The following is a 26,458-nucleotide window of genomic DNA, read 5'->3' on the forward strand; positions in this document are numbered from 1 at the left end:
ATAACATGTAGCTTTACTGACTTCACACAGCTAATGGTAATCTGTATAATAGGTCATGCTTTTTAGCATGTAACATAAATCAATGTATTTTAATTCAACAAAATACTACAGTGCAAAAAGTAAGAGCTTGCAATGCACATCAGAGAGCTGAAATAAAAGTATGATTAAGACAATGTTACAAAGTAAAATCCAATCATATGAAGTTAAGCTTGAAATGCCTTGTGTGAAATTTGAACATTTAACAAAATACAGTGATGATTCTGCAATGCACACACAGTATAAACATTCCTGTCCTGTTTGAAACTATGCATTATGCTTTACTTATACTTTACAAACTAGGGGATCATGGGCATTTTCCTACCAAATACTGTACGTATGCACTGTGTCATTTTAACTTTGTGTACATGAAAACTGTTCAAATGTGTCATCTAGACTGACAAAAATTCATAAGAATGTTGCTTAATATTACCAGACACACCATGCTGCTGCCAAAACTGCTGTCCTTCACTTTCAGCAGCAGACAAGAAACTATTGTAACATATGAAACACTTGCATCCTTTGGGTAACATAAATGTGCTAACTTTAATTTCAATCTGGCCATTACTGTTTGATATTTGCTCTGCACATCTGGAGATTTTAGCATGATGGTGGGGCTAGAGAGGTCAAAGGAACCATGAATATCCACAGAAAATGTTATGGAGAGCTAATCTAAACTTTTAAACTCGTCAATTAAATTTAGACATTTTGAGTCTTATACTTTACTGTCGCTTATTCTACACGTAAGTGTGGTGAGCCATAAGTTGGTGACCATATATAAATGACTAAATTTTCTGTTTGTCTGAACTCACACTTTATGCAATCAGCTTTTAAAAATCTTCATAGCTTTGATTTGGCTTTATGAAAACCTCAGTGTAAGGCTAGGTTCCATGTCTGGATAGACAACAACAAGGTAATAGAGCTGCAATGATTAGTCAATTAGTCAGTTAGTTGCCAACTATTAAATAATTAATCGAAAACATTTTGATAATCGATTTATTGTTTTGAGTCACTTATTAAGAAAAAATGTCAAAATTCTCTGACTTTAGGTGCCTGCCAATCAGATGATCAACCTAGAGGGGTCAACAGGAAACAACAAAATAAAAACAGGATGTAACAAACCAAGGTGGCACTTAAATGTGACATTATTCGTACTCACGGCAGGGCATCAGCTACAACATTTTCCTGGCCTTTCTTATGGCGGATGTCCAAATTGTAGTTTTGAACCATGTTGACCCAATGCATTAGCCTCTGGTTGCTATTATAAATGCGATGTAGGAACATCAAAGGGTTAAGGCCCTTGTAAACAACAACAGGCTGCAAGGAAGAACCAACATATACTTCAAAGTGCTGTAAAGCCCACACCAAAGCCAGGGCTTCTTTCTCAATAGTGCTGTAGTTCCGCTGGGTCTGTGAGAACTTCCTGGAAAAGTAGTAGACAAGGTGGTTAATGCCTGCTGAGTCTTCCTGGATCAGAACAGCTCCAGCACCTGTACCACTAGTATTCACTTCAAGCTTGAATGGAACAGAAAGTTGGAGGCAGCAAGAACTGGTGAGATGCACAAGACAGATTTCACAGCTTGGAAGGCCTGCTTGCATGTGGAGTCCCACACCAACTCCCTAGCAGGACTGACAAGGTCAGTCAGTGGAGAAACAATGGTGGCGAAGTTTCGACAAAATGCCCCACAGTAACCTGCTAGTCCAAGGAAACGGTGCAGCTGACATTTGGTAGTGGGAACTGGGTATTCAGCAACAGCACTTATCTTGGCTGCAAGGGGGTGACCTGTCCCTGACCTACTTCCTTGCCAAGATAAGTCATGGTAGCTTTTGCAAACTCACACTTACTTAGGTTCAGGGCATTTTCAAAGCACTGTAAAACAGTCAAGAGAGTGCTCATGTGACTCTCCCAGTCAGGTGAATACACTACGATGTCATCTAAGTAGGCCTCCCAGTTAGTTACACCAGACAACACTGTCCACATGAGTTGCTAAAAGGTGGCAGGACATGCCAAATGGCATCACAGTGTACTGGAGGAAATTGTCAGGGGTGACAAAGGCAGAGATGCCAGAGGCTCTCTGTGTCAAAGGAACTTGCCAGTAACCTTAATCTATCTTGGTCACATACAAAGCTGTTCCTAACTATCAATGCAGTCCTCAACACGCGGTAGAGGAAAAGAGTCAGGCTTGGTTACACTGTTGACTTTCCGATAGTCTGTGCAGAACCTAGGAGTCAAGTCAATTTTTGGAACCAGTAAACAGGGCGAACTCCAAGAGCTGGTGCTGGGAAGTACTCAACCTCTTTCTGCATTATTTCATGCTTGATAGGGTTCACGCGATAAGGATGCTGCTTGACAGGAGCACTATCACCTACAATGTCATGACCTCAATGTCACGCTGCAGTACATTTGTGTGAAAATGGGTACATCTGAAAACAAAGCAAGATGACCTTGTTCTAGCCACAGAACATCCTCCTTTCGAGAGTCAGGAAAATAGGACAAATGAGTCTCTGGATTTGCCAGAGTTCTGCAGCCGGGCACCCAGACCAGGTGCATTTTCCTTGGTCAAGCCATCATCAACAGGGTTAGTGGAAACAACTGAAACTGCAGCAGCATAATTCACTTCATTTAAGGGTCTTTGTCCCTCTTGGGACCTGGCAGCATAGGACTTCACCATATTAACATGACAAACACGAGACTTACACTTTCTGTGTGGAGTACAAATTGCATAATCTGTGTCACTCAGCTTCTTCTCAACAACATAATGCCCAGCAAACCTGGCATGTAACACTGGCCCAGGTATTGACAGAAGAGTCAGTACTGAGTCTCCAGGTTGGAAAGACTACTGCTCAGCATTACAGAAAGTTACATTTAGTGACAAGTTCCAGCTTGAGACAAGAACCCATGCTCCCCTTTGGCATTCTAGCTTTTCCAGCAAAGTTCCTTGTGGTAGTTCTACTCCTTATGCTACTGGTACCAAAACCGCCAGTAAGCTTCTGGCACTAGCTCATAGGCCTGCAAAAGAACAAGTTTAACAGTGTCGTAATGGGTGCTTTTATCCAAAGTTAGCGATGAGAACACCTCCTGAGCTTTACCAGCAAGAACACACTGCAACAACAATGTCCAGTTGTGCTTTGGCTACTCCAAAGTGGTTGCCATCCACTCAAAGTATGAAACATACTTTTCAACATCTTTCTCATTGAAAGGAGGGACCAAATTTATGTTTTTACCCATATCAAATTAGAGGCAACAGATTTATCAGTACCTCTACTTCCCGCCTGAGCTCATAATTCTATCTCCTTGAGATCTCTCTCATGTGCAAGACTCAGTTTTTCATGTTCCAGCTCATGCTGCCTTACATGCTCCCTTTCCTTTGTTTCAATCTCTACTTCAAGTCTCCTTAACTGCAGCTTTAACTCCCTCAACCCAGAAGCTTTGTCTTCAGCAACTTCCTGCTCCTTCGGCTACAACTCCCCTGCTCTTCTTGGTTTTCCTCAGAGGATGCATTAGTCTGCTCACTGAGCAACTCAAATTTTTCACACAGTATGCCCTCTTCAACCAATCCATTTTTAAAAAAAAATTTGTACACAGCTCCTCTTTTCTTAAATTGCCCTGAATGCCAATACCATAGTGGTCTGCTACAGAATGAAGATCTTTCTTTGTGCAACCTAAGAGTTGCTGAGTGTTGGGGTCCTTAACAAACCCGTCCATCTCAAACACCATGATGGCAACACCACAATGAATACTATGAGCAACAAGGTAGTAGCATACACACTGAAGTTGAACACACTAGCCTGCTAAACCATGCAATGTCATCTTTCATCAAATACAAATGCCACCAACCACAAATGTCTCCACTAAGATTCCAAGCTTGCAAAGAGGTTACAGTAAATTACCAAAAGCTTTATGAATGGTGACCATAAGCCACAAGCAAATTACAGCTAACAAGCACAAATAAGTATTCAAGAAACTGTTTATTGCATGTAAGTTTATTGGAATAAATGAATGAATAACTGAAAAGCAGATACTCCAAAGCATCACAAAGGTGTTGCTGTAGCAAAGTGAAAGAGATGAACAAATGGGCCTCCTTACACACACAGCACAGGTGCCTGCCAATCAGATGATCAACGCAGAGGGGTCAACAGGGAACACCAAAATAAAACAGGATGTAACACAGTAAACTGAATATCTTTGGGTTGTGGACAAAACAAGAAATTTCAGGACATCTCCTTGGGCTTTGTGAAACAGTGATAGACATTTTTCACAATTGTATGACATTTTATGGAGGCAACTAACCAATTAATCGATAAAACAATCAACAGATTTATTGACAGTGAAAATAATCATTAGTTACAGCCCACTTGCGGAGGAGGGCAGGATTAACAATAAACTTCCTACCCCCAGGCCATAAATTGCATAGTAAACTGTGAAGTGTGTACTTTCTTTGATGACCACTAGAGGGCATACAGACACTATGCCACTAAAATCTGTATAAACACTGAAACCTGCTTCACTGCCATGTCAAAGTAATTGTATAATAAATAAATGCATAATATTAAAGAAACATTAATAATTTAGCACCTAAAAAGGAAAAATCTTTATAAGTCTTTGCATTAACACACAAATGCACAAGTGAAAACATTCATTTTAAAACGTGAACACATAATTTATGTGGAAATCTTCTATCTACTGTGATTGTGTGACACACAATATGTAATTATAATTCTAAAAACAAAATACGCTATGACAATGTCAAAGTACAAATAACTCCAAATGAGGTGGTAGCACATACAGTGCACCAACAACACATGTTCAGTGTATTTATTAACAAATAATACACTTTATGACTAATTGATGTCTGCTGTTGGTTTTGAAAGAGACTACAACAGTATGATGGCATGTGACTTGTCTGTCCTGTAAACGGGAGACATTCAGTGGAAAGAATGACATTGTCAACTGATGCAACAAGGCAAGCTTTTATGCCCAGTCACACATTCATTACATCATGCAAATATATCTCCCTTATACATTCCTAAAACCACATTTCACTTCCTTACTCCAATGACATAACTTTCCTTGAGTTGAAGGAATGTCTTGCGCTTCAGCCACTCCACAAGCAGAGGTTGGTGCTCACAGAAAAGGACAAATTATAACAAACAGTGTTACAGTCTTGAGAAAACAGGGTGCAGTCCTTAAGAAGTGGCCCACTGAACTGTTTGTTTTAACTTTCCTTGACCCAAAAACACCGATGAGAACATCTTTTAACACCTTGTTTTTAATGTAAACCTAATCCAATCCAGGGCGGATATCACAGAATTAAATGTAATATTTCAAGATACTTTTATGATCAAATATAGAGCTGAAACAACTAATTGATTAATCGATTAGTCAATCAACAGAAAATTAATTGGCAACTATTTTGCCGATTGATAAATCATTTAAATAATTTTTTCTAGCAAAAATACTAAACATTCATTGTTTCCAGCTTCTTTATTGTGAATATTTGCTGCTTTTTTTGTCATACATGGTATTGAACTGAGTATCTTTGGGTTTTAGGCTGTTGGTTGGACAGAACAAGCAATTTGGAGACGTCATTTTTGGGCATTAGGAAATTGTGATGAGCATTTTTCACTATTTTCTGACATTTCATAAGCCAAACGATTAATCTGTCGTTTGATCAACATAATGAAAATAATTGTTAGTAGCAGCCCTAATCAAATATAAAGATGCTGAGACTTCAGGTAACACAAGTATGTGACTCTGAGGGCTTCCACAGAGATCATTTGTGAAAAGAGGCAATTTTTAAGAGCTTTAATATGTAATTATTCTGGCACACTCAGCTGTTAAATTAGTGCCACAATCAAATAGCGGTTAAGTGATAAGGCAGTGTAATAAATCACAACTTCTTTGTATGGTAGTATGATTTGTTAGGATTTCTCCCTGAACCTTAAAAAGGGTAGCTAGGTGAATGTTGATCAGTCCTATTCCCAATATGAAAGTGTAGCATATAGGTTCAGCATAAAAGCACATAGAGAATTAGGTTGGCTTTGGTTTACAGGTCAAAACCCATTCTACAGCTCAAAAAAATGTCCATCGGCAAACATTAAGTATTATTATCAAGTCAATGTATCAAAATGTGTATCAACATTTTCCTTTAAACATACTGTAGCTTACATACAGTATGTCACTCCAAAAAAACAATAGAAGTTCTGCCATTTTTGACAAAAAGAGTCTCAACTTGGGAAAACCTTTATTTATTGTGGAACCCAAAGATTTTTTTCTTTGTTCTAGCTGTATCTTTAGAGAAAATGTCAAACAAGTGTATAGCTGTAAGTGTAGCTGTCAAACATCCATCTGTTTTCTTTTCCAGTGTTTGAAAACAGTCAGTGCTAAATTAGCCTAAACTGAACACAAGCTACGCATCAGTGCAGAAGTATCAAACATACAAACGACGATGAGGGACAATTTGGGGCTTGTTTGACAAGATAACTTCATCAAAAAATCACCTTTGTGAGCAGCAGGGAGGGTTTACAGTCAGAAAAGAAAACATTTGGTCGACTTTTCATATTGTGGCTGAGTTAACAGCCTTTTAGCTTCTGGACGGCTAGTTTTAGTTTACATGTTGAGCTTAACGTTAGCCCTAAAACTGATAACCAGGTGCAGTTAACTAACTAAATGACGCTGTGTGTTCGCTCTGCCAAAACTCACCTGCACTGCCACTCTGTAGCAAGCCCATGTCTGTTGCTGTGTAGACTTCACACACACACACACACACACACACACACACACACACACACACACACACACACACACACACACACACACACACACACACACTGCTGTGCGCCCTCCTACCAGCAGCCAGATGGGGCTGGCTTAAAGGCGGAAGTCTAAGTTCCGCTCAGCCCAGTTGACTTCGAAACTGAGAACCGACGGTCTAAAGTCACGCTTCTCTCCCTGAACACCAGACCCGGCTTCAGAAGGCAAGGTAAGTACTGTACACAGCATCTGACAAATTACTTTAAATGATGAGACAGGGGAAACTTTCTGCTGGCGTTGCCGTGATTATTTTTTATTGCTTTATGTGCCCGTTACAAAGTTGCAGTTATAAGAACTTTAGTACACCGAAATATGGAGCTATAAGTTTTCATAAAAACAACTTTTGTGTTTATAATTCTGTCCAAAACAGAGATATTGTTTTGTTGATTTGTCTCTTGAGCAGTTAGGGAAAAAAGCAATGTCAGTGTCAGACACGAGTTTTTCACACCCACCTCTAAAGCAAGCAAAGATAACTACTGGATATTCAGTTTCCGTGAGAAAAGTGAGCAGTCTGTATTGCACGCTACCGTATATTCACCACAGTAAATACAGAAATGAGGAAGACCTAGACAATTATTACTGTCCAACGACTATTCAGTCAGAGTTCATGGTCTGAATTAGATTTTTAGCACAAATATATCGAATAAAAAAATGTTTTCATGTGTTACATTGTAGGGGTGTTAACTGTTGCTTTAGACTACACATGTGTAATCAGTATGTGTATAAAAAGTGTCCCACAAAGTCAGGTTAGAACATGCTGTCCCATGGGACACTGGGTAAGAATGCATTTTACTAACTTTTTTTAGGTTTTAAGTCGATGTAGTCTAACAAGAATGGCAAATCCTTAGTTATAGAAAAAAAAGATTTGTTTTGGTGTTGACAAATAATATATAATGAATGTAATGCCCAATTACTTTCCTTTCATAGAAAGCATACTAATGAGGTACAAAGTAATATGAAAAACATATTCCACCCAGTGACTCAACGTGCCCTGCGATGATGTCACCAGGCAACATTGTCTCCTCAGGCCTTGTAAATGAGCATGACGTCTGAAACTCTGAAAAGACAAACCGTGCACACTATGCTCACCAAAAACTCTGACACAATGTGTTTGTTTTTTTTTCATGGATTTCCTAAAGGAAATATGACTTGACACAGCTGTAGCTTTGACACATGCAGTAGAAAGGGCATGGAGGTCAGGGCAGGGTTGTGACTGACACTTACATTCAACTCTGTTGACCTGTGTTTGTTTCCCGGTTAAGGAAGCTTATCTGTGGGTGGAGGTTTCATTTTTAGAGGATGTTTTTCTTATTCAACCTCCCAAACTTTAACCCAAATATTTTTGTTGATTTTAGTTTTAGTTGTCTAACCCTAACTGTAACCCCAGTCACAAATGAGGATCTTTTACATGGCTGAACAAGTTTTTAACATGAACAGTGCATGAAAAGGTTAAGCATAAGTGAACAACTGGAGGAGTTCCTTTTTGAGATTGTCCTAGTTTGACTAATGATTTTGAGTTTTAATATGTTGGTGGCAACGGGATTCAATCTAGCTGTGTTTACTGTTTGCTTTGACACACCTACAGCAATTGCGATGCCAAGTAGGAGAAAACAGGGAAGTATCAGACTATCTGGATAATCTACCTACTAAATAGATCAAACAAGGTAAAATAATATCTACTACAAGAAGATATGAATGTATGAAGCAGTAGATAACTTGGTCAGCAGATCTGATTTAAAGTGCTGTGCTGAAAGGATTGTGTTTTAATCTGTTTTTAGTGTGAAAGTGCTGAAATATTAAGTACCACAAAATGCCATTATGACAGGAACTTGAAAGATAAGGCTGGAGTGGAAAAGAACCAGAATTATACTTGAACTAGCTTATAGAAGCACTGGTGTGAGTGCAGCTGATAAAATGCTTGTCCCGAGCTCAACTGTTTTCCTCTGTTTGGGATCAGTAGAAGGTGTGTCTGCTCGTGTCTATGCATGATATCATAAGGAATTGCAAAACAAGCAGTGGCACGAGATGAGCCTTATGTTTGTTCTCTCCATATTAGGAAAAGAAATTCTAGATATGTGGGTCATGACAAATGTCGGTGTGGTCAAAATTTCCGGAATTGCCTTTTTAATAACATTTTATGTACTGTATGTTCACTGAGATGTCCCAGTTGGCTATGAAATCTAATACTGAAGGAATGTGTGGTGAACAAGTGACATAGTTGTAACAGAGAAAGTCAATGCTGTGTATTCCTCAAGGGATGTGTTTTTTTAAACAATGAGAGCATGTCCTCAAGCCATGACTTTTGGGTTAAAGGTCTTTGGATAAAACTTACAGTATTTTTATGTCCTTTTGTATTTTGTGTTACTCCAGGAAATTAAGCGCTTGTCAGCATTGTCAGTTCAGAGGTGTTGACTCGAATGAAGCGATAAACAGAGCAGCAACATTGTGAAAGATGTGGGTGTGTTCCTTTTTTTGAGATTAGGACATCACTGGCTTTCACTGTCACAGTAATTTATTATACAAGCATGTTTCTTAAAATAATGTTGCAATTTGATGAGTCGAAGTTGAATGGGTTGAATTTCTCAGTGACAGTGTTTGGATAATATGGGGTTAGGCCTTGTAATTTTCCCTAAAATAATCTTTTTGGCTCAGCCCTGGGTCACCTTGAAGAGGGAGACAGCTGTCTTCAGCTGGTTACTGTCTTATTATAGTCTTGCATATTCTGCATGTGTGCGTGCATGTATTTGTGTTTGGGCACATTAGTTTGATTGTGCAAGTGTGCAGTATAAATACATCAGCAACAGGCTCTGTGCTTTCCAGGTGTTCCTCCTCCCCTATCGCTTTCACACAGGATTCTATTTCTTCTCCCCGACTCCCCACACTCTTTTGTGGCTCCTCTACCGGCTTCTTTAAAGTGTCTGTACCCTTACAGGCATGATGGTGACACCGTGAGTGTAAGGCGGCCCTCTGATTTTGATGTGTGTCTCCTACAACTGACCAGGTGACAGGCTACAGCAGGTGGTGCTGTGTCCCTGAGGGAGTTTGTGACAGCGACATGACTTACGACCTCAAAATGACATGCCTCTGAGATGGCATGGCATTATTATTCATGAAATACTCATCAGAAAAGTATGTTCTCTGCGCTGCCTGGCGCACAAAAGTGAATATTTCTGTAGTTGTTCTTATGCTCCATTTCAAGGCAGGCATTGAAACATTTAATCGTTTAGTTTATGAAGTTAGATTCACATATGTTTTTCCAGCCAAGGGACTTGGCTAAAGTTAAGTCCTTTTCACCAAAGCCAGAACTAAAAAAGCAGATATTCAAGCTTCTGTCATCAGTTTAACAGTTTTAAACTTTAAATTTAACACCAAAGGACTGAAATCAGTCTTTTCACCACCAGTTTCCTTTAACATCTTTTCCAAATTGTTTAGCAGAAACACCATGTCTTTTTAGTTTTTGCATCAGAGCTGTAAGTCTTAGTTTTCTCTGATTCTCAGTTGCCCTCTAAAGGAAATTCTGATAACCACCAACAATGCATTCGTCAGACTCCACTCTGCATCTGCATTCCCCCTTTTCCATGTAATTGCAATGTGCTGTGTGTGTGATATATAATGCTTGTGGCTTAGCCTTTGATGTCATGTTTTCATGTCAACATCCACCCTTCCTGTTGGGCAGGGCAAAGGTGATATACGGTATTTCCATGTGATCTGTGGTTTTTCTGAAGTGGTGCACAGAGGCTCACAGGCACACATAATACTTGCATCAGATTTTCTCTCTCTCACACTAGAAGGTAAAATGTATTCTGCAAATATGGTATACCAATTTCCTCAATCATCAACCTAATAAATTAAATAATGTACTAAATTGTAACATGTGACTGCACTTAACCTCAGTCTCGCTTCCACTAAATACTTTGCAGCTTCAATTATTCAGGGGAAAAGGAATGCATGACAGGCAGGGCTTAAACCTGTGAAACTTAATAGTGCATGAAATAATTTACAGTACCAAATAGTCTTTGCTTTGTCTCACTTTTGGAACTGTCCATTTAATTTGCATGCACATGTGTGTAATCAGGATATGGTATTTGTATCCATGCATGAGGTAATGTGGGAGATGGTGCATTTAGCCATTGAGATGCAATACAAGGCAAACCTGCCCTCCAATGAAACGTAAAGTTGGCAGTGATTTGAAGCTGAGCTCTAACGAGTCTCCAGCCATCCAGGGTGTGTCTCACATTGACTCTGTCCTCTGCTGGCCCCGCAACACCACAGTTGGTAGAGATTAAGGCAGGTTTTAGAAAGATGTGAAGGCATACGGGACATTTTAAGCTGAAGTATCAGTCTCTTAATCATCATTTCCAAAGAGTGTTAAGGAGGATACAGCCACAGGAACATTCAGTAGAGCACTGGGAAGATAAATACCAAAAATTTACCCCTTCTATAGGAAAAAAAAGAGAGATCATACCTTTGCCTTCTCTTGCTTAATTCTCAAAATGCGTTACTTGGCTGTGGTTTGTCTGTCTCAGTCTGGCTGTCAGAACATATTGTGTACAAGCAGCGGGTTCACTGAGAGGACACTGAGATGATAAGGTCAAAGTGCAGATCCAGAGTAGCTGATCTGAGATTCTTTTAAGGTAAACAAAGGATTATCAGTTCTGACTTTCTTTTTTTTTTTTTTAACTCCTGTGGGTTATTGCAAGATTAGACCATGGTTGGTATTGATACCCTCTTCCAATTCGCCAGAGGATGTGCATCAACGCCATTTAATGGTGTTTAAAAGTCCAAATGTTCAATGAAAATAAGTGAGAGCTTTTATTTTACACTTTCGTCAAGTGACCATTGAGTGGGGCGATCCATTCTGAGGGGTCTATTAAAAGACTTTAGTGCTCTCTCATCAGGTGGTTACTTGTTTTCCTGTTCTGTATGCATATCCTGCAACACACACTTCATTATAGATTTTCCCTTATTCCTTTGTGTATCTGTCCACTAGCATTAGAGTGGACATACTGTAATGTAGGGCCTACCTTATATTACAAACTCACTGTTATCCTGATTATAAAGGACATTGCCTGGGACCTGCTCCAAAGCTGTCAGCAATGAGCTGGCCGCTTCAGAAGAAGACTATTAATAGGCTGTTGTACTTGAATTTAGATAGCTTCATTGTGATTAAGTTTAAGCAAGCCATGAGACTGATAGTAGTCCCAACAAGTCTAGAGAGATGTTACTGGATGACAAAAAGGAAATAGTAAATATTCCTTATTGTGTTTTTTAATGTATAGTAAGATATAGTTCATTTTCCCAACACAGAAGCAGTGATGGTAAACAAGCAGTGCCATACCTTTTAATCTAGACAAGAAGAGAAAGTTTTTCCCTGTTAAAGGGTTTTTTAGGGTTTTCCCTTATTTAAATTGAGTTTCTAAGGACAAAGGATGTGGTATTGCCCCCTGAGGCAAATTAATTTGTGATATTGGGCTATACTAATAAAATCGACTTGACTTGACTTGAAAGCTTCTTTTTGGGTTCAACAGAATGTTCAGTGAACAGTGCTCTACCTTGAAAATAGTAATCTTTTCTAAATGCCAGCTGTTGGCTGCACATGATACTTATCTGACTACAGACACCACACTAGATACAATCTACACTGTTTGTTTTTCATTCTTTTTTCCCTCCCATTCTCTTCCTTTAGATTTCATTCACTCTTTGTCTGTAATATTTATTCTTAGTGTGGAGTCTATCTTTAATTGGTTTCACGGTTCATGTACTGTCAAGTGTAAAATATGTTCTTCTGTCTTTAGGTGAATCATGAGCAGCAGCTACAATGTCTCCCTGGCTGGCCCTGCTCCATGGGGCTTCAGACTGCAAGGAGGGAAGGACTTCTGTCTTCCCCTCACCATCTCACGGGTGAGTCCAGCACACACACACTCACACACACACACACACACACCACTTACTGTATGTACCCTTCCATGACAGTCACCTCTGAGGCATGCTACTCATCAGCTCGTGCTCACTATGCCAGTTGCCTAGGAAGTGATGAAAGTGCCAGTGCCATTCATCTCCTGTGTGACAGCCATTGCTGGATTTAGACACCCTCTCTAACAGTTCACGGACCCTGTCACTCACACCCCCATGGTGTTGACCTATCTCCTGTCAAGGCTATGACTATTGTCATAATAAAGTTACATAACTGAGCTGTAACTACATTGTCTGTTAATTTGGAAAACTCCCTTGAATTTGTCTTATGGCCATTCAGGATATATTTGGAGGATTAATCCAATAGCTGTTAACAGTTGCTGTCATTTTGGTGATTCAGATGAGGGATAATGCTAATTGTCCTGGCCTATCTCCCTGGTGAGTCCTGATGTGAAACACAGGAGACTATGTGTACTGAGTCTGCAGTGAAAGAATCAAAACCTGTCCTTAAACGGCCCATCTGACTGAAACTTGAGAAAGCCACAGTGGATCTGTAATAAGTATTTGGGTCTTTGGTCTGCATAAATTCAGAGTGAGACTTGGCTCTGGCTGACCAGGTTCTGTTGAACCCTGAGTTAAGAGAAGGTCTACTAGAAGACCCGGTGCTTGGCCTGTTTATGAGACAGATCCAGTTTCAGCCCATACATACTCACACTGTTTATGTTCATGGTGCAAGGGCATTCTGTGCAAAACACTGTGAATTTTGCACAAATTCAAGGAGTGCAGCTTAACATAGGTCTGTCAAGTAGCAGTCAACAGAAAGTTATCTCAAGTGTCTCAATTATACAAACATTGCTTCTTGTCAAACAGGATTAAAAGTAAGCAAGCTGTCATAAGTGTGGTCCTTTCTTTGACAATAACTCTGGCCACTGCAGAATGAGCAGTGTTACACAGTCCTCGCTGCTTCCTGTTATGAAACTTTAATCTCAAAGTCATGACCAAGGTCGGTGACACTGTTTATTTGTTGTTGGCAGGATCAGTTACAGAGTTTTGAATGTTATGTGTGGAGAGGAGTGACTTTTCTCATGTGGGAATATGACCATCTGTGTTAGGACATAGTTACTCTAAGAGTATGAAAAGGCCAGCATAGCTGCTCAGACTATTTTTATGTCCTGCCACCCTGATAAGTATGGTATGCAGGACATTATGCTGTCATGGCGGCATGCATCTGTGAGTAGAAATATTCTTGTCATCATATCTCAAAAACAATACATGATAAAAACACCTCCACACTTGTCACCTGGTTATATTTTTGAGCACCTTCATACATACAAGTTTGTGTGATATTTATAGGGATGAGCCACGTCATGTTTTTACTAGAGAGTTTAAACTAAGATGAGACAATTGAGTTGAGAAAGGGGTCAGAAAAGCTTGACCGAAACTTTGAATCTGTTAAAATCACAAGTGCATTTAATGTGCTTGTTTTGACGTTATTTTTGTGGGTTATGGTAGTGGATACAGTAGCTGCTCCATGGATCGTAAAAGTGTTGAACACATCCTGTGTCCACCAGCAGTCCTGCGTTGAGTCATCAGTGGTCTGGAGCGAGCCGAGCCGAGCAATATGACTCTCACAGCTTTTCATTCCATCACATTATTGGTTAGTACCATTCCCGTGACATATTTTCATCCCAGCGCATGACCTGTGAGAGACACCGTAAATGGTTCAGATTACTTGTTATCATCCTGGCGCCAGGAATAAGTCTTCCTATTGTTTGTTTATCTTAGCCTAACCTCACACAAATTACAGCCAACATGATGCATGCTGGACGTGTGCTCTTTATGTTGCTCCATTTTGATCTTCCCAAATATGAGGGAGGACATCCTGTGCCCTCTTGCTGAGGCTGAGACTGAGAATTGATTTGTGTTCTCGCAATGGGCTGCAGAAGGGTGAAAGCATAATTCTTGTAGTCATCACTGAGCCCTTACTCCTCGTACATCCATTAAAGAAGAATAGAGAGAATATGCAACACATACTAATCTGTTAGTAACTTATTTCTAATTTACAGGGGTAACTGTATTCAGAAAGGGAAGAGTAAGTTAGTAGATGTCACATATATGGAAACATCTGCCAATAGTTAAAAAATTACTTCAGTTCCTTCATTAGAGGAGAGAAGAGAAAATTGTGTAGACCACAGACCTATTTTAAGGTTCATTAGAGATCCACAATGCTAAATACACTTAAATTGCAGTAAAGAATATGCATCTGTTGTTGTCACATTAGGGTTCATATTTATTTTGCTTAGATGGATGTGATTCCCATGGAATTATTATGTAATTACCCCTACTTGAGCTTAACATATGCAACTGATTACATACAGTACAGTACAGTATGTAAGGCCGGTTGCTGGCTGATGTTTTTCTTTTAGGAATATTTGGCCTTGATGTAGACCATATGTATTTTGTGATAATTGAGTTGGGTGTCACAGTATGAATAGAAAAACTCAAAACAAAATACTTACAAAACCCGCAGAAGTCATGATAACAACACCACAAATTATGGTCTGCATGTATCAAAACACCATTGATACAGTGCTGTCAACTTTCTTCTTGAACAATGCAGGGATGTTGCATGTAGTTAACTGTAGGTGTTTGTGTGTTTTAAAAGGTTTGCATTTAATATTCTGTAAAAACTGACGTGTGATGGTTCTGTGTTTAAGATGAAATGTTTTTCTGAGACCACCTGATATTATTGTATGGATGAAATATGGAGGAACGACCTTGCCATGTACATTATGTGTGCTGGTGTCTGTTCCTGCTCCCCCTCTCTCCTTCCAAGTTGTCTGTGGCTATTTTAGCTCCTTTTTAGGCATTTCTTGACTGGCTTCCACATGGGAAATGCACCCACCCACAACATTTTATTGTTTTTGCTTTGTTTAGGAAAAGAAAACTTTCAACACTGCAATGGACAGGACATTTTTTTTAAATTGTTGGACTAGCTTTTTTTTTTTTCTTTTAAAAAAAGAAGGTAATCAGAACTAAAAATAAATAATACTTGTGTCACTAACCCCACTGTGGATGACTGTCAGTTTGCAGATGTGTGTGTGTGTGTGTGTGTGTGTGCGCGTTGGATAATCACTCACATTAAATGGCTGCTTGCTGTAGGTCAGTCGGGAGTCAGCACAGTGAAATTCTCCTCTCTTTTTCCATTGACCCCTAACTCCCCCCCACACTTGTCTTTTGTATCCTTTGGTTTGTTGTTATAGTGGCATGTGATAATTTGAGCGAACATTGCGCAAACTACTTTTATCTCTATGTCTGCAGCCAGCTCTGAGTCTCCAGATGTGTTCTTCTTAAGCACCACCATAATGTTTTAATATGATGATGCAACTTTCACTCTGAAAGAAGAGGAATTTGATGATGTGTATCTGGGCAACCCACATCAAAGAGTAAAATGGTATTCGTTGTGCATTTGTTTTAAGAGAGAAGCATCCAGTAGAGCGAGTCAGCCCCACAGAAGCTGTTAAATAATGTATTTGCTAAATATCATAAAGTGTATCTTGTCTCTTTTTGTAGATTTAATTTGGTTTAAACCATCCTTCACTGTGCTCTTTGATCTGACTGTAAACATACTGTATCCTTTACTCACCAGACATTCTTTATATTTACAGCCATTTTACGATGCTTTAAATCCAGCATGTACTGTATGCCAAACTTGAAAGGTTGACCAAACCCACTGCTTTTCCTTCCCCGCAGCTTAAAAATACTGTCAAGTTAGATTGGTAGAGGAACAGTGAGGAGAACACCCAGTGACATTCAGCTATGCCCAATTTTCAATTCAGAACAAAAGAATTATTATATCGCACCCAAAATATTCCAATGTGAAATCCAATTAATAAACCTGCCATTAGAGAAAATGTGCTTGTTGTATTTTCATCATTGATTTACAGTTAATACAGAAAGAAGTTTGTATCTTGTGAAGCTCTTTGGATAAAGAATGATCTGGCTTGCCCTGTCTGACATTGAGCCATAACATTTGGCTCAGCTCAGGTCCAGAAAAAATGAAATCAAGCAGCGAAAAACTCCCCTGGCCTTTCAGGAAACCACTGAGACAGATAGCTTGTGGTCTGTGCTGCATAGCTGCCAAACAGTGAGTCTGTATTATTTATCTGTCTCTTGGTTTAAAATCTCTTGAGAATTTTAACACAGAGACTGAAATATAGTAGAAACTACTTAAATCTATCCAGTATTTCACAGCTTCATGTTTGTGTATACTGTATTTCACAAGGAATATTTAATCATCTGTAATTCTACGTGATTCTATGCAGGGTCCTAAAGATGTGTTCAGGTTACATATGGGTTTTGTAGAAGACTGTTATCTGCAGTATGTGTTTGATCCCAGTAAGATCTGCCTGGTGTCCAGAGTTATATTGAGGGCATCTGCTTTCAATCGCCCCATTGCTCTATGGAGAGCTATAAAGAATAACAAAGCTGTCTTTTGATTTAGATTTAGATCACTCAAACAGTTTTTGTTTTGATGAAAGATGTTTAAAGGAACAGTCCACTTTTTCTCTGTCTTAGAAAGTTTGCTCCATCGAGAAGAAGGGGACATAGTTGCAGCTTGGACTGCAAGACAAAGTTATTGCTGTAATCATTCCTCTTGCTAATTCCGGCCAGTAAAAGATCCCCTCCAAAGGTGCTTATAGTACAATGTAAGTGATGGAGGACAAAATCCACAGTCCACATTTTGTGCAAAGATGTATTAAAAAGTTTGTCTGAAGCTAATATGAGGCTTCAGCAGTCTGAGTTAGTCAAAATGAGTGGATATCTTCCAAAACTGCAGTCTTTTTAGTTTAACCTCTTAACATCCATTGGGTCGCTGGCAACCCACTTAAGCCAGTTGTAAGTGGTAGCATCACGCAGTAATAAGTAAAAGCAATTGGCACAAGTTGGCCAATTGGAGATGATTGGATAGGTTCGGGGACACCAGTGACACCACAAACTAAAGACTCCCTAGCTCCCATAAGGTTAGGCCTAGAGGTCTGGAATTTTATACAGGTTGACAAGATGTAGAAGGTATATGGTGCTTTGCACAGTTCTGGCATAAAGGATGTTCTTATTATTGTTATTCAAATATGACTCATTATAGACGAGGACCAAAAACACTTTTGTGAGCCTTATTTGAACTGATGTAGTTTTGTTTGTGTTTTAGCCACATGCTAAACAAGCACATTTCCAGAAACTAGAAGATATCACCTGTCAAATAATTCATGCATCATGGCCTTACAGTTCTGTTCTAAGCTTTTCCATTTGGGTATGCCAAATAGGCGAAAATTCTATAAAAAGGGACGTTAAGGGGTTAAACTTCCCTCTTTGTCTTTTCCTGTTTTGCCGTGGTGGAAGGATAGTAACAAAAAGAAGGAATTTTGCACTAAAAAGACTGATTTGACTAATAAGAACTGCTGAAGCTTCATAGTAGCCTGAGATTAACTTTTAAATACATTTTTTGCATGGGAGGAGTACTGTGAATTTTGTCTCCCATCACTTTGTATCACATCACATTGTAAGCACATTATTAAGGAATCTCTTAATGCTCATTATGAACAGGAGGAATGATTACAGCAAGAAAAACCTGTTTCAATGTTCATTTGAGCACCTGAACATTGTTTCAAGACAGACCTAACCTTTAAGCTGCAATATAAATGCAGTACATTTAACATTTACCACAGTCATTGCTACATTTTTATAATGTTGTTTTACCTCTGAATCAACTTGTGATTTTGCTGGGTAGAAATCCAGTGGTCCCATTTTAAACCTGGCAGGGTGGTTGAACGAACCATGGATGGAGGTAGAAACCAGCATGGGCACTTGGCTCAAGCCCTGAAGCCTTTTCATATCATCTGCCTCAGCAATTCTAGTCAGTCGGGCTTGTTTCTGACCTGACTGAAGAGCATTCAGTATTCAGTGCAGGGTTGGTACTGCTTTGTGTTGTTTTGTTTGCGTTGTCATGGCGATTTGACTAAGAGCTCCCTACGTAGGTCTGTGAGGCATCTTGTGTTTTCCAGCAGCCTGACTGATGTAGTAAGAGATTGGGGTCAAACCATGACAACCGTGGGTCTACCTCTGTTCAAGTGCCGTTAATTGGGATGTGTGGCTTGTAGGAGAAGAATACCTGCTATTTGGTCTCCTCCCTATAGCTGTATTCTACTCTTCCATGTACTTCTCCTTTCTCTTCTGTACTTTTTGAACAATTCTTGCAAGGTGTTGCAGGTGTGCAAACGTAAAAGAGAAGAGTTAGAGTCTCTTGACAATAAACTGTACTTGCCTCTTGTGAACTGTAATTGCTTTTGCTTGTGCTAGCTCAGCAGGTTGCTGTGCTGCGCTGTGCTGTGCTGCGCTGTCTGATGGTCTCTTGACAGATTCATCCCAAAGATTCTGCTGGGTAAACGGTTTCTTTTTAGATGAGCTTTACAGGTTGAAGGCATGCAGAGACCACAGCCATGCCTCCTAAAAGGGGAAGATGACACCGTGCAATGAGCTTCAAAACAGACAACATTTTTAAGACATTAGACACGTTTTCAGATATATAAAATTCATTGGATTAAAAAAAAAACATGGTCTCATAAAACCAACAGTGTTACTAAATAACTGGGAAGTTTGTCAGCAAGTCATTTTTGGAAAACTTTATAATTACATAGTAAAAGTGAGTCAACCTGCTTTAGCCTTGTGTATTTGTAATGACATAATGTAAGGCCCAAGTCTTTTCCATATAAGGTCCTCTATCTTAGTCTACTCTACACAGACATGACATGCATCTCACAGGCCTTCAGCCTCCACCACAAGACGCTTCCTGTAACATGACTTCTCGAATGAGAAATGACCACAACCCTTTTCCTTACTCCATAATTTCACTGAAGGGAAGTTAACACAACAGCAGGGAAGATGATTAGTATCCTAAGTAATAAAGCATTATCTCACATGTGGTAGCCTACCTTAACTGTAAATGTGTCCAATTTTAAAGGATGCACTATAAATAGTAGTACTGTCTCCCTCTCTCAAAAAGAGTGTGTGAAATTTGAAATATTGGAACTGTAAATCAGTAGTTTAAAAATACAGCATTGATGATCTGTTTAGTGAAGAATTCCAGTGTAGAGTTTTTGGCAGCAGCTTTCTCCCCCGAACAGAGACTTCTATCTGGAGAGGCAGTGTATGTCATAAATCTAGTTGTATTAACTACCTAACAAAGCAGCTTTCTATCTAAACAGAATCTCTGTCATGTTTTCACCAATAATCAATCTTATGGAATCCTTTATTTTCCTTAATTAATTTATTGCCTTTATTTAGGATAAGTTGATTACAGAGAGTAAACATTTCAATCTGAATAGTCTTTATTATTAACTTGATTTTTTGCTCTTTTATGACTGTATTTGATTATGGCTATATGAAAGGATGGATTGAAGACACATGGAAGCAATAGACTGTTAATTTGTCAAAGCTTCTCTCTCTACTTCATACTGTTTTTATAGTTATTCTGGTACAAAAGCCCTCTGAATTGTTCTTCATCTCTTTACAATTAGGCGAAGAGAGAGTTCTGCCACAAAGACATTTGTATCCGAAATAAATTTTTAGCTACTAATGTCATAATCTCCAGTGTGCTATAGGCTTTACCATAAACCCTCAGTCAGATCTGCCATCTTTTGTGCAATATTCTGTATTCAAGCTACATTTGTAGGAACAGAGGCCTTACACATGTAGTGTGGAACAACCAGTCATTACCAGTAACTCCACAGCAGTAAACTCAGCAGTGTGGAGAGGACCACAGCAGCCACACCATTATGTGGCTAGCATCCCATTCATGTAAATGCAGTTGGAAAGACGCTTCATTCATTTGGGAGACTAACACAAAACCCTTTTGTTATTTGACCAAGCAAGGTTGAAAATAGTAACTTAGCACAAATTACACGATGTGTTTGATAGCGTATGCTAACATGCTGCTAAAACATCCTGCTCTCTTTAGAGAGTTGGAGTAGCACAGCCAAAGTTCCAGTTCATTACTTATCTGCTCTCTGTCACGAGTGTTTCAGACCTCTCTTGATTTATATTTATAGACTACGGATGCCAGGGATTCTTACTGTAACATAATCTATTTGTTTTGTATCCATGTGAGAAAGACGGTGTTTGAATGGATAGAAGTTTGGATTTATAAAGTGCTCTCTGTTCACCGCAGACTAAAGCATTAAACATTGTTAACCACATATAAAAATGCATATTATTCTGAGAATGTTCCAACAGTCTTCTCCTCTCCTTCTGTCTTGAAATAGGACACGTTTGAGGAATTACCAAATATAGAGCTATATAGTATTGTCTTTTCTCACATCCCTAGAAGGAGTGAACTTAAGATCTTTTTCATTCCCCCTTCCTCTCTTAGCACACATACATAAACATAGACATGCATGCTGAGAGGGGCACACTGGGAGAATGAGACAGAAGAATACATGTCCCTGGGATACGTTCATTCAGCAATCCCTCAGCAACTTTTCTCTGCCATTAACCTCTGGGGCTGTATGAGTAAGACAGAGCTGGTTTTGTGTAAAGGACAGCAGATGCCAGTGATCTCTGAAAACTGCTTGCTCTCTCTTTGTTGGCATCTGCCCTAAAGAGCAATGAGTTATTTTATTGAGAGCGAATGAGTCAGGACAGACTCGCTGGCAGGTGTGCCTACGAGTCTGTGTCAGACACTGAGTGAGCAAGTGAGTCAGTTTAAGCCATGTATGTGCCTGTGCAGTGAGCACCCTATACTTTGTGAATAGTACTTAGCATGTAGCTGCACTATAGGTTTTTCAAGACATTGGTATGCATACATCAGCCTCAGCTATGCATTCAACACTTCCCGCTACTTGATAATGACACCATGGAAGCATGACTCCAGAGAAATGTGTCACCGTCGACCCTCCAGTCATTGCCGGCACTTCCTCATTCTTTCGTACCCTCCCTCCCACTCTTTTCCCCTATTTTGTTATTATGAGGGTTAACACAATGGCACATTCTTCATGTCTGATTGTCTCCTTTTTAAAACCAGGGGAAGGTTTTAGAGTTACCTAACCTGAATGCATTCTTTAGCGGTGTGGAGAAGGAATGTACTGTTTTGTGTTTGGGTTTTTTTTTTTTGGTTTGGTTTGCTTTATATAATAACTCTTAAGCAAGTGTGATGAAGGCAGCTGAAAGTGAAAAGTCTTTTTCATGCATTTAGATTTGGTGATTGTGGGTGTGATGGTTTATAGATTTTTAGATGGCTGTGGTTGAGCATTTGCATAAGGAGGCTGGTACATATATGGTTCTGTTCTGACATTTGAGTCCCAATTTCATGTGCTGTAGTCAACAGAGTTGACAGATAATATGGCTTTCCTCTCATCATGCCTCATGCCCTCTTCATTATACTTTTCCATCTCTCAACACACTCATAGGCCTCATCCGACCTGCCGTTTAATGTCTTTTCTTTTTTGCTTTAAATATGTGAGGCTTCAAGCATCTCAGGTTCTGCTCTTTCACACCGTTGAGAGATGACATAAAGATATGGTCATAACATAATGAGTACACAGAGTTCTTTTTTTTTTTTTGTTCCTGTGCTGAAAGTCAGCGTGGCTGTACAGGTTTTGGGTGTGTTGAGTGATTGATGAGATGTTCACAGCTTTGTGTAATCACCGTTCGATCACCACACCTGGTACAGAGTCATCCCATCGTCACGGATTTATTAGGCTGCATCCGGTGTTGTAAGTGCAAGTCTCAGCATGGTGAAGCTTACCTCATGCTACTCTCTGATAGACACATAGTTGTAGAGCTTAAAGCTTTCTACAACACTTTGAGTCAAAGCAATTAGGTATTAAATGGTTTTACCTCTGGATATGGGACGGGTTTTCACATTTCTTATTTTAAGCCTCTCCTCACTTTTCATTTGCTTTGGGAAATATGCTAAATTTACAATACATATAAAAAGTTTAAAATACATCAGTTTTACAAAGGATGTGCTCAACACTTACCTTGCAAGGCAGCTGGATTTGCGAGATCACGACATCATGCCCATCATGCCCATCATGTCCTATGAGGATTCTCACGTGATCTCGCGAATCCAGCTGCCTCGCAAGGTAAGACAGTGACAGAGAGATGGTTCATCCGATCACCTGCCAAGTATTTTTTGAAAGTACCTGCCCTTTTCCAAACAGTTTCCAAAGACGACTTCTCAGATGGTTTTGCGTAACAAACCATCTGGCGCGTCAGGTCAGCTCAATACCTAAAAGCTCTAAGAGCATAAAGAAAAGATTCATTTGTGTGATTGACTGGACATAAATTTTACTTTGGGTGGGTCAGGACTAGAGGTGGAGCCAAGTACATTAAGTTCCTTAAGGAAAACCTGCTCCAGTGCACACAAACTATCCAATGATAGAAGCACAGCAAAGAAAACGCCGGAGTGGCTTAAGGACAAGTGTCTGAATGTCCTGAAGAGACCCAGCAAAAAACATGAATGTGGCTACCTTGCGCATGTGGTTTTGGGTTAAAAATCTGAGGGGAGAACTCAAGATTACAATTTCCCAACATTAAGTTTGTTATTTACTCTGATAGAACCTCAGAGGATCATCAAGAAAGAATTTAATTTCCCAAATGCAGTTGTGCAAAGCTGAAAGAGGCAAAACCAAAAACACTTGAAGCTGTAATTATTGGCAGTAGTGTTAGTGAAAAGTACTGAATGTTTTGTTTAGATATGTACGTAAATTAGCAATTTCAGTTCAAAATTTTAACACACTTGCAAAATATTTCTTTAATTTGTAGAAATTACTCTTATCCTGACACACAATAGGATTTATTTTCAGCCTTTGGATCGAAACCATGTGGTTTTAATTTATAATCATGTGGTCATTTTGTAGCGTGATTCATCATTGTGGGAATGTTTTGAAATTTTTTCTGGGCAGATTGTTTTGGTGGATGTAGAATCCTTGTCCCACGAATGTTGCAATGTTGATGTTGTGAAGGGAATAAGATGACTATCTTATCTAGCCAAGGTTACATAAGACAGGAAATGGAAAGGAGAACACAATAACTGGTGATTATAAGAAATGACTCAACACAATGTGCATATACTACATTTTTTAGTTAAATGCCCTTTTCTCTTATTCGTTTTATTAAACTGCAGAGCGATGATAACTATGAAGTTCCAAATGTAAACACAGTACAACCTTGAAGCAGAATTGAATGTTTCTGTGTGTTCATGAATGTCGCTTCGAACAAGAATGTTGACACTTAATCTTCCTTAACCAAAAGGCAGAGTTGGTGTAACCGAACTGAATGCTTTGTGAATACTCAAATATGTGATTAAGTGTGATTGTTTTCTTTTTGTCTGTCATCGCAGCTGACAGATGGAGGCAAAGCAGCCAAAGCCAAGATGAGTGTTGGAGACATCATTCTGTGCATTAACGGCATTTCCACAGACAGCATGACTCACCTAGAGGCCCAGAACAAGATTAAAGCCTGCACAGGCAATCTCAGCCTCACTCTGCAGAGGTAAAAGATGCACACATGAGCACACTTTTTCTACAAATATAATCTGTTGATCTCAGTGAAAATTACTGTACTATGTATGTACATATAACAAGACACACTTCCTTAGTCCTCCTGGTACTTTAAGCACAGTTGAGCTACACATCCTAGAGCTTCGTGTTGTTTTCCTCTTCATGTATTCTCATAGTTTATTTAACAACTGTAAAGGTGTTTTCCGAGCTCAGCAATAGTTTGTATGTGTTGTTGATTTTGCTTACCAGTGTGTATTTAAGCCTATGGGGAGCCAAGTGATCCAGTGTGTGTTAGAAGCTACTTGTCACAGGATAGTGACCGGACAATAAAAACAATCTTGAAGCTGCAATAGAAAGCTTACTGCACTTGCCAGTTTTGGTTTATTTGTGCTGTATTCAATTTGCCTTTTCACTATTTGAAACAGATGCACTTCTGTAGTGCTAATTTAAAACAGTTAAGTGTTCCTGCCACACCAGATGCTATGCCCCTGAGGTCCTGTAGGGACGTTGGAAATGTTAAAAAGACCTGATTAAGATTGTTGTTCCTTGCACAGTAGCATCAGTTTAAGTATCTTGTCATCTGCAGTATAATTCGATTAGATTGGCTGGCATGATAATGTATTCAGAGCGAATCCCTTGTGCTCCAGAAAGATAATTCTAGGACAAAGCTGTACAAGTTACAGTACAACATCACATTTTAGACTTTATTAAACACATTCAACCCAGAGGGTAAAGTCCCAGTTACACTGTGGGCCCAATATGGGAAATTCTGCCCTTGAATCTTCAGTAAGGACATGCCCAAAAGCTGTGATGCTAGCACAGAGAAAGTGGCTGTATTTCATATTAACACATACACAGAGTAAATGAAGAACCATCTGAATTCTGAATTATTACAGGCAAGTTCTTGATTAACGATTTAGACATGTTCTTCCTGGCTGTGTCCTGTGTGGCACAGAATCTGTAGAAGTCATCAGATCAGGCTTCAGTTTTGGTTTGTGTCAAATCCTGCTCCTCTGCTCCTCCCATTAGGAAAAAGGAAGACCCTAGTATTCTGGGGCCCTTGAGTATATTAAAGCCCTTATTAGGAGCACTTTTAATGAAAGCTCTTAAAACTCCCTCTTCCTTAATAAATGTTTCAAAGAAAAGAAAACAGGGATCCAACTGAGGATTTAGTTATTATATTTGTCCATTTAAGCAAAGGTTTCACTTGGCAAGTGCCCTAAACAACTTTCATAGGCTATTTGCAAAAAGGCCAAAGTTTGTGTGTGTGTGTGTGTGTGTGTGTGTGTGTGTGTGTGCGTGTGTGTGTGTGTGCATGTGTATGTGTGTGTGTGGTCCAACTTATACAGACCCCTTGAGTTGATTTTTTTTAATACAGAAGAATAGCTCAGACTTGACACTACTTTTCTTAGCAAGTACCGAATGTCCAGTGCTGAGATCACATCACCCACCTAAGAATTTGTTACATAGAACGGCTTTTCATTTTATTTCATGTTAAAGATAAATAAAAAAACATTGTTTCAAAGAGTGATCTCTTCTAATGAATGTGAGCCAAGGTCTTTAGCCAAACACAGTACATTTTCTGCAGTCAAGTGTAAAGAAGAGCAGCTTTAGTGACACAAACAAATGGAGGCAAAGCACGCACGCTTTGAAAGCAGTAAAACATGTTGACAGAAAAACTCGGAGCCCGGTTTGCATGTCCTATCATTCCATCACCACATCAAAGGATAAAGGAGTCTCTGTGCTTTAATCGTGGGAAAATATTCCTAAAATAGCTGTGTCCCACAGCTGCATGTAATGTAATGTAATGTTCTGTGGGTAATCAATGCACAATGAAACATCAAACACTCTCAACTACAACTAAAATCACCCACTACCACTAGAAATTTGTGCAGGGAGTTACAAAGGTCTCCTAGTTACAAATAATCCATGCATTTTTTTTCTTTCATGAAGTTTGCTTTATTTCTACATTCTTAGAAGCTGGTTTGTAGAAATTTGTATTAGTCCAAATTATTCCAAAGGATACGGTTTTGAACATTTCCTTAGGTACACAAAAGGAAATACAGTATACAGGACTCATTACTTTAGTTTTTTGTTAAAATGGAAAAAACAAAATAAAAAAAGAAAAGCATAAAGT

The 26,458-nt window shown here is 39.2% G+C and overlaps 2 protein-coding genes across 3 annotated transcripts in view; one reads left to right on the top strand and one right to left on the bottom strand.

Moving 5' to 3' along the window:
* Positions 1 to 6,811, bottom strand: part of gdnfa (glial cell derived neurotrophic factor a) — a 55,163-nt gene extending 48,352 nt beyond the window's left edge. Inside the window, exon 1 of the mRNA XM_042395818.1 lies at positions 6,740 to 6,811. Coding sequence (XP_042251752.1) covers positions 6,740 to 6,767 — 28 coding nt within the window. The 5' untranslated portion in view covers positions 6,768 to 6,811. The remainder of the gene's footprint in view (positions 1 to 6,739) is intronic.
* A 123-nt stretch (positions 6,812 to 6,934) lies between these two features.
* Positions 6,935 to 26,458, top strand: part of pdlim5b (PDZ and LIM domain 5b) — a 39,793-nt gene continuing 20,269 nt past the window's right edge. For both annotated transcript variants that reach the window (XM_042395816.1, XM_042395817.1), the window contains exons 1-3: positions 6,935 to 7,019; positions 12,646 to 12,751; positions 24,162 to 24,313. In XM_042395816.1, coding sequence (XP_042251750.1) covers positions 12,653 to 12,751; positions 24,162 to 24,313 — 251 coding nt within the window. In that variant the 5' untranslated portion in view covers positions 6,935 to 7,019; positions 12,646 to 12,652. The remainder of the gene's footprint in view (positions 7,020 to 12,645; positions 12,752 to 24,161; positions 24,314 to 26,458) is intronic.

The sequence above is a fragment of the Thunnus maccoyii genome, chromosome 19 (genome assembly GCF_910596095.1).
Source record: "Thunnus maccoyii chromosome 19, fThuMac1.1, whole genome shotgun sequence".
In the NCBI taxonomy this organism is placed as follows: Eukaryota; Metazoa; Chordata; class Actinopteri; order Scombriformes; family Scombridae; genus Thunnus; species Thunnus maccoyii.